This window comes from Schistocerca americana, chromosome 6, assembly GCF_021461395.2.
Source record: "Schistocerca americana isolate TAMUIC-IGC-003095 chromosome 6, iqSchAmer2.1, whole genome shotgun sequence".
NCBI lineage: Eukaryota > Metazoa > Arthropoda > Insecta > Orthoptera > Acrididae > Schistocerca > Schistocerca americana.
In genome coordinates, this window is record NC_060124.1 from 190,376,440 (window position 1) to 190,391,210 (window position 14,771).

Below are 14,771 nucleotides of genomic sequence, written 5' to 3' on the forward strand. Positions count from 1 at the left end.
ACTTCTAGCCTGAGTTATCAATTTATGTAATCAGGGAAAGACTTTTCGGACATCCTGTATTTATCTATTTCAGTAGCACAAAATTTTCATTGAGTTAAAAAAAAGATATCAGGAGGTAGCTCTCGTATCACTCTATCAGGTGCAGTTTTGCCAAATTCTAAAAAAAAGTTTCATTTTTTAGGCTCTGACGCGCACGGCGCCACGCCTAGGAAAACGTTTCACGCAGCACTCTGCGACCCGCATCGCACAGCGGAAAACGCAAGCGTATTCCGCAGCACGCTGCGACAAATTCCTGCAGCTGGGGAAACGTAGCTTTAGTAGTTGATGGTTGCAGACACAACATCGCTTTTACATTGTTCTACGGAAGCCAATTCGTAGACCGTGTACACGATTGGAGTTTAACGCCTGGTTGGCGAAACGACGGCTGCAGGTGTTTCGTTTTATTACGTAACTGAACGGCCGAAGTCCCGCAGATCATCAGTCACAAGGATGGACACAGAAAAATTAACCCCAGCATTCCTAGAGGAAGTTTTCAGAGTTTTAAACTGGGAACACGAGTGAGGAACACGTGTTAATAGGTATTACCTGTCAAAGGTTTAGACGCCTAAAAACAGAATCTTATTACGTAAGTTAGAGGTACTAGGAATAAGAGCTGTGACAAATAAGGATGTGGGTCTTACATGAGAAAGAGGAAGCAACGAGCTGAAATATTACATGCTTTAAGAAGATTACTGGTAAAACGCCTATCAGACCCACAGTATATTAATACAGGCGGCTCCCAAGACTGTGCACTAGCCCCCCCCCCTTTTTTTCCTGTTCTGTGTTAATGATTTACCACAGTGCGTCAAGAATGGAGAAAAATTACTGTTCACCAATGACAGCACCATACTGATCACAGAAAAGAAACAACAGCACACTTAGAAAAAAGCCAATGATGCTCTCAAAGACGTCCTCTATAGGCCATTAGACAACAGAGCAATACAAAATCTAAAGAAGATAATCTGCATGAACTTCCGATTGAGTAAAAAGCACAGTACTGCTACATTAAAAGCCAAAGATGCTGTATTATAATGTGTAAAAGAGACCACAGTCTAGGAGATGAATGTAAACTGTCAGTTGAACTGGACAGAACGTGTGCAGAAGAGAGAGTATATACAACATGTTATGCCCGTATTACGTAAGTTAGAGGTACTAGGAATAAGAGGTGTGACAAATAAGGGTGTGGGTCTTACCTGAGAAACAGGAAGCAATGAGCTGAAATATTACATGCTTTAAGAAGATTACTGGTAAAACGCCTATCAGACCCACAATATATTAGTACAGGCGGCTCCCAGGACTGTGCATTAGACCCCATTCTTTTCCTGTTCTATGTTAATGAACATTAACATTCTGAAAGTATCTGTATGGAGCGTAGCCATGTATGGAAGTGAAACATGGACGATAAATAGTTTAGATAAGAAGAGAATAGAAGCTTTCGAAATGTGGTGCTACAGAAGAATGCTGAAGATTAGGTGGGTAGATCACATAACTAATGAGGAGGTATTGAATAGAATTGGGGAGGAGTTTGTGGAACAACTTGACCAGAAGAAGGGATCGGTTGGTAGGACATGTTCTGAGGCATCAAGGGATCACCAATTTAGTGCTGGAGGGCAGCGTGGAGGGTAAAAATCGTAGAAGGAGACCAAGAGATGAATGCACTGAGCAGATTCAGAAGGATGTCGGCTACAGTAGGTACTGGGAGATGAAGAAGCTTGCACTGGATAGAGTAGCATGGAGAGTTGCATCAAACCAGTCTCAGGACTGAAGACCACAACAACAACAACATGCCCTTCAAATCTTGGGTCCAGTGCACAGCATTTCATGCCTCACAATGACGTAACCTGGATGTATGCATTCTATCCTCGTTTATGTGATCATGTTTTGGGTAGTAAATGCTGGGAATATGGAGACTGTCTTAAAGATACAGAAAAGGGCTGTACAAATAATTACAAATAGAATCAGTAGGGCTTCCTTGTTGAATTATTTAAAACAAGCTGAGTACCCAGCATTGCCCAGGTATGTGTTGATTCCAATCTTCTATTAGTCTGTCTCTTCCTTCCCCCTCTCTCTGCCCACGTCCGCCGCCCACCAAACACTGTCCATCTTCTGCTCCCGTTCTCTTTGTTCATCTCCTCCATTTTCCTTTCTGTGGCCGTCATCCTCTCCCCTCTCTGTCTCCATTTCCTCATTTTCCTTCCTCTGACAATTTCCTCATCCCCTCTGTCTCTTCGTCTCTTCCTCCCTCCTCTCTCTTCCTCCCGCTGTCTCCATCCACCATCTCCTCTTTTTTTCTCTGTCGTCTCGTCCTCTCTGCTCTCTCTATTCATTTCTCCCTCCCCTATCCCCGTCCATTTCCTTCTTCTCCCATCTGTATCTACTATCTGCGAAATGTGAGCAGAATTAGTAGAAAAGATGTAACAAATTAAGATGATGTGCATGATGCGGCAGTTTCTCAAGCATCTCAGTATTTATGACGTCATCTGTCCTTAGCTATGTGTTGTACAATGATATACTTTTCTAGGTACAATCAGCGCTATATGTGGATACTGTCTGAGAAATGTGTTGCGAATAGAGTTAGTAGGAAAGAAGAAATAAATTAAAACGTCATGCATGAGGCGCAAGATTTTCCTCGAATCTCGGTATTTGGCGACGTAGCCGCTGAACTATGTGTCGTACAGTGATATATTTGTGTGTGTGTGTGTGTGTGTGTGTTTGTGTGTTCTCAAGCAGGCACAAAATGATGTATATGTCAGTTTGTGGGAGCTAAGGATTATTTTGGATGAATGAAAGAACGAGAGAAATATTAACGAAGACTCAATTAGAATAGGGCATACTTGCGCCCCTTACTTTTCCTTTCTCCGTACCGGTTACTTCCCCAAATGTTAGCGACGCAATTTACAGGGTGGCGCACGAAACGTGTTACCAATTGTTTCTTTTACGATTTACGACGCACATTAGATATCCCGCTGGGATCTCTACAGCAGTACCAGCAGAGCTTGGAAAAACAAATGAGTTACGAAATGAAGTGTAATTCACGATAATGCCTCTAGGAGACAAGTAAGCAGCAGTGGCTGACAAAGGAAGACTGACGACACAGCAACGATCGGCAATTGTGTTACTTTTTTATGAAACGAAAAGCCTTGTTGTGACTCAGAGGCGTTTTCGACAACAGTTTAACACACGATGGGTCCCTTGCAAGAAGACCATCCACAGGTTGTACGATAAATTTGTACAGGAAGGACCAGTATTAGAAGCGAAGCGACCTCGGCTAAGCCTGTTTGTTCGCCGGAGAATATTGAAGTGGTACGAGTTGCTGTACAGAGAAGTCCCGGGAAATCGTGTAGAAAGGCAGCAGTGCAACTGGGAATATCCAGACGCTCCGTTCAACGCATTCTTAAAAGTGACCTCCATATGTACCCATACAAGATGACCTGTGCACAGAAGCTCATTGAAGAACACAAGCAGCAGAGACTACTGTTTGATCAGTGGGTGGAGGATAGGGAAGAAACTCTCAATAACGTTTGGTTTTCAGACGAGGCGCATTTTCATCTAGACGGTGTGGTTAACAAACCAAATGTACGCTTCTGGGCCACTGAAAACCCACAAGTGCTTCACGAACGACACATTATGCTCCGAGGATTACAGCGTGGGCAGCAATTTCCAGTCACGGACTTATTGGACCTTTTTCTTTGAAGAAACTGTGAACAGCGAGCATTATTTGAGCATGATTCGCAATAGCTTCATTCCACAGCTTCTTGCTACTGCCTTGCCCTTCAACACGCAGTGGTTCATACAAGATGGAGCAAGGCCACATACTGCAAACACTGTGTTGGAGTTTTTACATGAGCCTTTCGACATGCGGATCATTTCACTCAGGTTTCCAGGTCGCATCAATGACGGACAAAATTGGCCCCCCAGTAGTCCAGACCTCAATCCATGTGACTTTTTTCTTTGATGGTACCTAAAGGAAAAATTTTTCCCGAAACGTCCACGTGATTTAATGGAGCTCAGCAGACTTATTCTTCAAGCTTGCAGTGAAATTACGGAAGACATGTGCCGTAGGGTAATTACTAACTTCAGTGTACATTTGAAGGATGTTAGGAAACGAAATGGTGGACATACTGAGCATGTGCTGAGTTAGAACAAATCTCCATGGACGGCTCTTCTTTGTAGTATATGTTTCTTTGAGATTGTATTGACAATAAAGTTTATATTCAAAAACAAAATGGTAACACATTTCGTGCGCCACCCTGTACATTCGATTTCGTGGTACTGATTAATTTCAAAAGTTCTTCGTAGTTGTTGCAAACAAAAATAGAATCTTCTGCTAGACTCGACACTTAAACAATAGGTCTGGCGATTGTACGGCGGAAACCTCAGATATAGCAGCAAACCTACGATAAACAATGACATATGATGCAGTAGTGGAGAAACAGTGCCAACTGTTATGAGACAATGATCATCTCTCGCAGCTGTTCATGCAATCTTTCGCCTATCAAGCATTACGGTAGTTGAGTTAATCGATCATCATGAAGCCCCGGCTTCATAATGACAGCACAGAAATATATTACAGGTGCGATGATTTTACATTGAATTCCGACAAACAGATTTCATATTCCCATCTAAACATCCGTAATTAAAAATTCTTCGTCTTTTGGAACTATTGCACGGTTCAAATGACCTCGATGTGACAGTGTGCTCAGCGGTAGTTACGCAACGGTAACGCGATCATACGACTTTTATCACGGTTCTCACAGCTACTCGCCACTCTTGATGGAAGAGATAGGAACTCCGTCCAATAATGATGGACACCGAGTAAAAATAGCGATCACGTCATCCCGAAATACGGGTACCTGTGGAGCGGGGGAAGAACAACCGACTGGAGTCCATTTTTGGCCCGTAACGCCACTTTCCTGATAAGATTTGATCCCCACTGCCCCTGGCGTGTTCTCCAGTGTATATAAGGGCAGCTTTGTTCTGTCGAGATCACCAGTGTCCACTTACGGACATCGATAGCTAAACGCTCGTGGAAGCTACAAGGCCTTTTTACGCCTAGTGTCCGCAGGGAGCTCTGTGTAGGAAGCAGAGTTACTCGACGACCGTAATTTGGTCACTACTGCCGAGAAAATCATAGTCTCACACCAGTTGCCTGGTGTATGGAAAGTATAGCGAACGGCCTTAGTGAATGTGTTCACGAGCTTTGAATGTGCAACCTGGGCTGCACATTAATGAGGTAAGCGATCTTAAACTTACGTTAAAGTCATTCTTACAAGCTTGCGTCTTGATGAACACCGTATCGCTACAACAAGGTAGCTGCTGTCAGGATGTAAATACTATTGTATGTGGCCAGTGGAAAAAGTTTGATTCTTAGGGGAAAATACACATATTTAATATCACTAAACAATCCAGACACGTTTCATTCACTATTTCGATCGCTTTGAGTTAATGCGTTAACACCTGAGACTCTACGTGCTTGGACTGTGCTGTAATAGTGGTATTAACTTACATGTGGTAACATTGCCATGGAAGTAGCAGTGTGTTGTGATGCAGAAACCACACTGGTTTAATTGTGATGATTCTTTCACAGGGTGCTGTAACCTGTGCTCAACTGCGTCAGGGCCCAGCAACAGGTTTCTTCTTATACAAATCCAGCTGCCGACTGTACCTAAACGGTGAACCGCCTTGGGTACCACTCTTCTGACAGGCCAACAAGAATCTCTCATCTTATTTATTCTGCCTTCAGTACAAACTGACTAAATCTGACTGAGGGCTGCCTCGTAAGTAGTTTTCAGTACATCTCACTGTTCAATACTCTTAAACTTTCCTCTTTAGTGTTTGTGTTGCTGAACACACTTGTTCTGAAATTACATGAATTTTTGAACAGAACAGTCACTAAAATAGAAATATTCTGTTATTTGGGTTTGGTCAGTGAGACACATTGCTCTACTGAATTTTTCTCTCTTTACAGTTTGCTTATTCCAACCAGCTTTTCCTAAAATCGAGGACTGATCGGTCATACCTTCTCCCAAGTATCACCTACCACTGATTCAAACAACATCCATCATGCAGCTGGGTAAACTTGATGAACGTATTCATGTTATGGATGCCAGTTCAAACGTCTGGAGCATCATAAAGGACATCGCAGAGTCAGGAGTAAGTAAAGACGACTTTTTAAGTATGGTAAATACCTTGTGAGTCAATGAACTTTGATACTTCCATTTCAGTAGAGATGTTATTGACTGGCCAGCTCTTCAAGTCTATATCCTACTCACAGTGCGAATAACTTTTGTTGTAGATTCAAGAGGAAGCATTCTATGTCTGTGACGTTGGTGACATCATAAACAAACACAAGGAATGGAAAATTAAAATGCCGAGGGTACAGCCTTATTATGGTAGGTTTCCCTCTCAGCAATAGTAGCAAGAAAGACTGTGTTTTCTCTAAGTTATGACTGAAATCGATTTCTGTTAAGAAAATAATTTTGAAAAGATGTCAGATATCAGTTACATCAACCACAGTTAGTCTATGAAAATGCTTTCTACTGTCATTCGTCAGTATAAAATAATTATGAGTAACACAGTTACTTACTACTTTTATTTTTGCAGCGGTGAAATGCAACGATAGCCTCACTGTGATTGAGGTGCTGGCTGCACTTGGAACTTGCTTCGATTGTGCTTCAAAGGTGAGTGTACATTTCTATCACATCTATTAAAAAACAAGAGTTTATTTTGCATTATTAAGTGTACAGAAGATGCAATACAATACATGACAAACACACCAAATAGTTTTCAGTGAACTCATATTACTTTGTTACAGGCTGAAATTGACAGAGTTCTTTCCGTTGGTGTCGACCCAAGCCACATCATATTCGCAAACCCTGCAAAACCATCATCGCACATCCGCCATGCAGCGGCTGTAGGTGTTGATCTGATGACTTTTGACAGTGACTGTGAGCTCCACAAAATAAAGAGCCTATTTCCTGCTGCCAAGTGAGTAAACTGCAATCGGAATCCACTTTCCGTACTTGTGGACAATTTTTTCTGCTATTTGAACGCAAACACTAAAAACATTTTCCTTGTCAACCATGTTTTAGGCTGGTGCTACGTATCCGGTATGACGCTGCCGTGGCTCAGTGCCAGCTTGGGAACAAGTTTGGATGTGACCCAGAATCAGATGCACCACGCCTGATGGAATTGGCTCACTCGTTGGGTCTAGACATTGTGGGCATCAGTTTCCACGTCGGCTCTGGCTGTGACGATCCACCAGTATTCTACAAAGCTATTTCTGCTGCTCGAAGACTTTTTGATCTGGGGTCAGCTCTTGGCTTCTCCATGAGTTTGCTTGATCTTGGTGGTGGCTATCCTGGCAACAAGGGTGCCCATTTAGACAAGGTAACGTCAGGAATTTTAGCTCTCTTCTTACGAGGCAACACAAACTAACACTTTTGATTCCATCTTCGTAATGGATAGATCCTTAAATTATTACAGTGAAGTAGCAATATAAAGTGTATTGTCTTTAGTAAGACCATTACTTCACGTTGTTTTCAGTTTGTTAGATTTTGTAACTCTTTATGTCCAATTACTACCGTTTTGTCTCATTTAATTTCACACTTCTGGTATACATTTCTGGATGGTTGCAATGTTTGCACACTTTTCAAGCAACTTGTTACTCTGAGAGATACGATTAGCAAAGTCTGCTATGTTACTGCACGTATATAATTTTTGACAATGGATACTCTTGAAGAGGACTGACATTACCGATAACACCAATCAAAATAATGAAATCTTAGCACATTTGGAGAATCTTTAGTTGCTTCCTGCTTCCATGAAGCACATTCATTGTGCTATTTTATTTTGAATAAACTAATGATTGTTTAGTGGAAATGAATATTGTATTGTGTGTCTCAAGGTTATTTCCATATTTCCAGATTGCAGAGGTGGTGAACAGTGCTCTCGGAGACTTCTTTCCTGAGCCAGATGTTCACATAATGGCAGAACCAGGACGTTATTACGTTGCCTCAGCTTACACACTTGCTACAAATGTTCACTCCAAGAGAGAACTTATCAATCCAAATGATGGATCCATCACATCAGTCATGTACTACGTAAATGATGGGTTGTATGGCAGTTTTAATTGTATTCTGTATGACCATATGAAAGTGACTCCAGTTACTCTCAAAGTAAGTTTGACAGTGTTTGCGAATTATTTTACTCACATGCCATGTAACACTGACATAATTAAGAAATGAAAGGAAAAGAGCTATGTGCTCAAAAACATGATTTCCCTTTTAAAGGCACCTGGACCTAAAATGCGTCCCTGTTCTGTCTGGGGACCAACTTGTGATGGCCTGGATCAAATAGTTGAGTCTACTTTGCTGCCAGAGCTGGACATAGGAGATTGGTTGATTTTTGAGAATATGGGTGCTTACACTTTGCCTGTGGCGTCCCCTTTCAACGGCTTCCCTGTTCCCAAAGTGCATACTGTGATTGATGCCCAAGGCTGGTAAGTAAAGTTTTTTATTGCCAGAATCTGAGGATAGTTGCAAAGTTTCGTAAATATCTATATGTGCTTCAAGATTGATTTGTTATTATAGCTAAACTGATTGTTTCTGTAAATCCATATAGGCTGCTGCTCAAAGACCGACTCCCCATGACAGAAGAACATTTTGTTATTGGAAACATACCAGCAAATCTACACCTGGGGCTATCGATAGATGGTAAAGGCAACATTGACGAGTGGGATGAAGTTCACATGCCTGTTTCATCTTCTGATGATGAGGTTGTGGATGATCACATGTCACATTCAACTGTGGGCTCCAGCATCATATATCCATTGCTTCAGATGGGACATGTTAATTAGGATCAAGTAAATGCATCATGCACCTCAGTGACAATAAATGATAATGTGCTGGGTTATTGTTCTGTCCCGCCCCCTTCCATACCGTAAACTGAAAACAACTTAGCAATTTTCTCCCGTGGCTGTTTATTTTGCGCCAATATCTTACTGTGAATAGGACTGAATGCAAGAACTGACAAACTGTCCTTTGGGGCAGCGATACAACATAATACCTATGCACAGTGTACCAAAATGGAAGCATTAATACCTAGAATATATATTATTTAAAGACAAGTACAGTGGACGTTGAGTGATATAATCCTTAGATCAAGTGATTCTAATGCAGCACGTTACATGGTTGTATGGTGTGCAGTTCCCACTTACACTTAGCTGCATGTGGCAAAGCATATGAGATCAGTCCACTGTTTGTTAAGTGAGATGTGACAGGAAGATCTTACGTCCATTAAAAATCTTTTGTGTACTGCAGCTCAATGCCTGAAATGTGGTTAAGAGACTAAAAAACGAATCTCAGAATAACTTAAAATATCAAGGTTTTTTCAGAGTCATTTCAGGCACACAGCTGTCAGCTGAGCTCTCATTGTAAACGCATAAATTGCCTTTATTTAGGCCCAACCAGAGAATAATGTATTTATACACTCAGCACATTAACAGCAGATGCATTATTAGAACCAGAACAAATAAATAAAAATTTTTTACTGAGGTGAATGATACGATGCATGTCAAATGCTAACTTGTTATGGTAGAATATATAATAATTTCAATTAAATGAAACAATTCACACATAAAACTTGTATGCAGAGGAATGAAACAACTCCATGTAAATTTGTTATTTTAGTGGTAGTTTATTTAGAGACAGTCTTTCCAAAAGCTTTTGTTAGAGAAAAGGTCACCATAACCAGCACTGTCAAGTGCTGAAAACTTTGTCTTAGAAATATGTTTCAAGTCTCTGTATGGTGTTATACTGTTAATAGATCAATTATGTTTCTTCACTAACAAGTATATTAGCAAATGCATTTGTCTTCAGTGATATTTGGGTGACATAAGGTGTTGAGCCAACAGATTTTAATCGAAAAGTTTGTTATGGTTGAATAAGTGGAGAGGCAGCTTCTTCACTTGAATTTGTTATTTTTTTGTATACAATCTTATATAATAAATAATATTGTTTAAAATAATATTTGTTATATTTTGCATTAACCCTGTTCCTCCCAAATGAGTGCTATATGGAAGCAGAGCAAGGTGATGATCATACTAAGAGGAATCCAATAAAATTTCTCATCATGCGTAAATCAGTATTCTATGAAATGCTTGTCGTAACAACAGCACTAGGCAGCTAATGAGGTGCTAGTGGATTAAAGTTAAGAATTAAGGAGACACATTGGCTTCTCATCCAAACTGAAGAATTATCGCAACGGATTGGTGATAGTGACAAAACAGTGAAAACCACCAGTGTAAAATTAGCTAACTCCAGAAGCTATGCTAACTGTATTGCATGTAACTGGATAAAGGCAGCAGATGTGGAGGACAATGGAAAAGACAAGTACTACTTTCTTGGCCTCGCAAGCAGAGATGGTTTCCATCAAGACCCCATAACGCACACACGTCGCATAAGAATAGGGTACATGTAAATGATAATTGCCGTCTGGTCACACACATAGCAATTGAAATCTGCGTGGAAGACAACTTAATGAATTATATTAGATGGATCTTAGAGGACAGTCCTCTGTCACGCAATATTCTGAGGCTACACACTGCATTTAATATCACTTTATGATAACTGAAAAATGTATTGTGTGAAACCTGGAACACAGTTCAAAAATAGAAACGATTATACTACTTTTTACCGAATGAGTTTCATTTTGTAGTGTTCCGTGGCTACAAATATTCTGAAGTTCTTTCATCGTATAAGTTCTCGTAGATGACAAAATTGTAGTCCTTGCACCTCTCTTTTCTTTCTTTTCTGTGATTGCGGTAATGATAGACACTATGGCTGTATGATTTTTCGAGGATAACACAATGAAATTGCTACAGCCTGTAAAGAAATATACTTTCTGGCACACGATTCTGATGCAGGATTCAGACTGTAAATATCACCAAGCCTTAGCAAGTTACAGTAATAGCAATAACTGATCGTATTACCTACAATGAGTAATGACAGAAGAAAGCATTTTCATAGACCAAATGAAGTTGGTGTAATTGATATATGACAGCTTTTCTAAATCAGTTTCTCCACAGAAATTAGTTTCAGTCATCCCTTAGAGAATATGGTGTCCTTATGTGAGACTATGATCACCTTGGCCAAGGCGTTGTCGTCGAATAAGTCTGTCTTCTTCATAGAATTCTCTGCGGACACATGGCGCAAAAAGTCTTTTAGCTGAGCGAAAATAAAACTCCCAGTGGAACTGGTTTGAGAGATCCCAGCTTCCAACATTACTTGAGGAAGAATGGTTTTCCATTCCTCCACAGGTATTCACACCCTCACTGATGGTGTCCTCAGCAGAGTTCAAACTGGCGAAGGTGGACACACCCCGCATTAATGCCCACGCGTAGGTGCCCAGATCCTTCTGATCAGATAGTGTAGATACGGTAACTATGCATCAGCAGCGAAAAATTATAACGTGCGGAGTTTCAGGATACATACGTAACAATACACTGCCTGATCACAACTACTTGGCTTAGACGGCATATTTCTCCTCCGTGGTTGATAGTATAAACCTGTAGGGTGGCGACTTCAGTCAAAAGTCAAACAGAGTGTGATTTGAAACTTTCTGGCAGATTAAAACTGTGTGCCGGACCGAGACTCGAACTCGGGACCTTTGCCTTTCGCGGGCAAGTGCTCTATCATCTTTTTTAAAAAAATTTTCTCTTATTTTAAAGCCCCTTAGGAAATTGGAACTAAAAAAAAGAAACTAAGTGCCACCGCCACTTTTCATCCAATAACAAAAAAATCTGGTCCACTTCAGGCGTTGGCTCCTGACTAAACCTACCCCAGGGAGCTGCCTATATACCAGGGGAAATATGGGAATTCAAGGTTAGGGCTATGCTTACAAACAAAACAAAATCTTCCTTTTTCTGAATGTTATTTTTATTTGTATTTTTTTGTTTATTTTTGTTGTGTAATTGATCAGAGGCCTTCTGCGTCCCGCTGGTAATATGTTGAGTCACGTCTTCTCGAAATTGATGTGTTCCGTTCAATTGTTCAGAAATGTTCATTGGTCCAAACAGAAAACCTTCTTCTCTCTTGGCTTAACACATTCCAGCTGCGAGGCGGGTCGTGGAAAGCACTCCCAAGGAAGTTCGAGAAAAATTGTCTGTATTTTGGGTGACGGACAACGACATAATGAAGGTCATTGAAGTATGTCCAAAAATCGAGTACAGAGTCTACAGTTTGTCCAAATAGGTAGTGAATGGCATGTCCGCGAATCCAATTCACAGCATTGGCCTTTGTCCGAGGAAAATAATCACGTTCCGGAAATAATAATGAAAGGGGAGTAATCCGATCCGGAATGTACCGCGTTAGAAAAGCCAATATACGACGAATCAATTGCCAAACCTCCTCCGCCGGTCCGCAAACAAACCGATGTTCGTCATTGTCTGGCACTACACACGTTGAACATAGAGGTGATTGGGCGAGGTGGATACGATGAAGGCGAGATTGATTGATTTGCTTACCATTGACAGTTAGGTACCAGACAGATTGAACATTCGTGTGAAGGTAACAGGCGAACACCGCGCGCCATACATGACGCCAGTCAACCTGGGGGAACTTTAGTTCAATCGGGTTAGGTGGACGACCGAATTGGAGGACACTGTATACTGCCTTTGTCTTGAGTAAAAGCTGTCTTCGTAAGGTGAGGCGTAGATAACCGAGTTCAAGAAAGAAGTATCTTATATAATGGACCTGGTCCGGAACATCCGAGATCATCACTGGGGCTGACAGTGAGACCGGCGTATATGCCGACAGGAGGAGACCAGTGAGGCTCGTTGGGCAACGTGTCCATACCGTCATCTGGAAGCTGACAAACAGGGCGCGAGCTCTGTCCGGCACGTGAAACAGACCTATCCCACATCGTTCACGGGGAAGAGTGAGGGTTGCATAGTTAACTTTGAACAACAGCCCAGAGCTGACGAAAGATGCCATCGCTGCCAACATGCGACGTGCCACAGTAAGCGGGAAAGGTAGAACTTGTGTTACATGGGGAACGAGCTCGTTGGAGAATATCTACGAATCGAAGTCGATGGTCCATAAGACCTGCTCTGATCATTAAAAGGAGGCGTCGGCAGTTGATGGTGGCTGAACTCCGGAGATCAGATGAAAAATCTATTCCCAAACAGTGAATGGTATCAACGGTGGTGAGAGGTGTAACGCACTCCACGGGAAGTCCCGTGCCAATGAACATAACTTGTGACTTACGTACGTTTAAAGAGCTACCCGACGCCTCACCATAAGTCGCCACCCACGTCAAAACAGCTCGAACATCGTCGGCATTACGTAAACAGATGACTACATCGTCAGCTTAGGCCGTGCAACAGAATTGGTAGCGATCTATGGACAACCCTACCAAACGTTGTCTTAGTGCACATAGCAAGGATTCCAAGGAAAAGGCTGATAGAGGGCAACCTTGACGTACGGTTCGACCTATTGTTATCGGAGGAGTGAGTCTGCCATTGTACATAATCCTGGATGAGGCATCCCGCAGAAGGCGCATCACTACCGTGATAACGGCGACTGGGAAACCCATATGGTGGAGAACGGCCGTAAGGAAAGAATGGTCAACCCTATCAAAAACTTCACTGAAGTCCAAAGACGCAAGTGGCCCAGGGAGGCGTTGTGCCTGGGTAACCGCGATCATATCCCTGTAGCGGCATAAAGCCGTGCGGATATTATTATCCCCTCCCAAAGATGCTTGGTCTGGCGACACAACATATCGGGCAACATTTTTAAGTCGTGCCGCCAAAAGGCGAGTGAAGATTTTCATATCACTGTTAAGGAGGGTGATGGGCCGATAATCACTGATATTGTTGCCACCACGCCCTTCTTGGTCTTTTAGGACGTGAACCAATTTTCGGTGTCGATTGTGGCGTTTTTGGATGATATGGTACATCGACGGATGTTTATGAGGCATGCGATCAGCAGTACGAGATCGCACTATAACCCCTTCCAAATGCCTTCGCATGAGATTGTAGATTTGGGCCTTAGCATGGTTCATCCTTGTATGGCGCTCAGTGGAGGCTGGCATCGTGGAGCATTCTCGTAGGATCCTGTAGTAAAAGTCCATAGTTCTCTTCCTCCAGGCGACAACATCTTTGCCATAGCGGATCAAAGTTTTTCGAAGAGCAGGTTTTGCACACAGGATCCACCAGGATATGGTAGACGGATACGTGGGACGGCGTCTGTTACATTTGATCCAAGTGTCTTCTATTACAAGTCGACAGTCAGGTGAATTAAGAAGTGCCGTTGTAACACCACAGCTCTTATGCCGTATGGATTCATTTTGCTTTATTTAATGTTACATTGTTGATCGCCTGTGAATGTGTTCAAATCGATAGCATAAAATTGTGTATTCTTTTCTTTGTCAAACCTTTGATGTCGTGATTTGATTCTATGCAAAGTTGTGTATCTGCAATTTGTATTCTTTGTCCCATTTGGAGGGAACAGAACTTATTGTATGTAATTGTAATTTTGTGTGAATAATTTTTTGTAGAAGTGTCAATATGTGAAAATGTTCTGTTTTATTTAATGTATTTGTTTGCTGTTATGTAAATTGCTGATCCTCACTTAGGGTTCTTAGTTAGTTTGTATGTAAATGGTGTAGTGGTTCCCCTCGGGAACGGAACTGTGTAGCGCGCGCAAATTGTGGTTGGCCTAGGTGGAAAAGGT

At 41.8% G+C, this 14,771-nt stretch overlaps 1 protein-coding gene across 1 annotated transcript; it reads left to right on the forward strand.

The window, feature by feature from the left end:
- The first annotated feature begins 5,042 nt into the window (after nucleotides 1-5,042).
- LOC124619682 (ornithine decarboxylase-like) lies at nucleotides 5,043-10,065 on the forward strand. The gene is made up of 10 exons (XM_047146226.1): nucleotides 5,043-5,272; nucleotides 5,627-5,816; nucleotides 6,008-6,192; nucleotides 6,335-6,431; nucleotides 6,643-6,719; nucleotides 6,854-7,026; nucleotides 7,131-7,428; nucleotides 7,965-8,216; nucleotides 8,331-8,539; nucleotides 8,662-10,065. The coding sequence occupies exons 3-10, from the start codon at nucleotides 6,103-6,105 to the stop codon at nucleotides 8,894-8,896; spliced, it is 1,431 nt and encodes a 476-aa protein (XP_047002182.1). The 5' UTR covers nucleotides 5,043-5,272; nucleotides 5,627-5,816; nucleotides 6,008-6,102; the 3' UTR covers nucleotides 8,897-10,065.
- The last annotated feature ends 4,706 nt before the right edge of the window (nucleotides 10,066-14,771 follow it).

Excerpts from the sequence above, each read along its gene's own strand:
- LOC124619682 (XM_047146226.1), top strand. The coding sequence starts at position 6,103 with ATGCAGCTGGGTAAACTTGATGAACGTATTCATGTTATGGATGCCAGT. Across the intron at positions 7,027-7,130 it reads AGCCTATTTCCTGCTGCCAA|GCTGGTGCTACGTATCCGGT; the intron begins GTGAGTAAACTG and ends ACCATGTTTTAG. Across the intron at positions 8,217-8,330 it reads TGACTCCAGTTACTCTCAAA|GCACCTGGACCTAAAATGCG; the intron begins GTAAGTTTGACA and ends TCCCTTTTAAAG.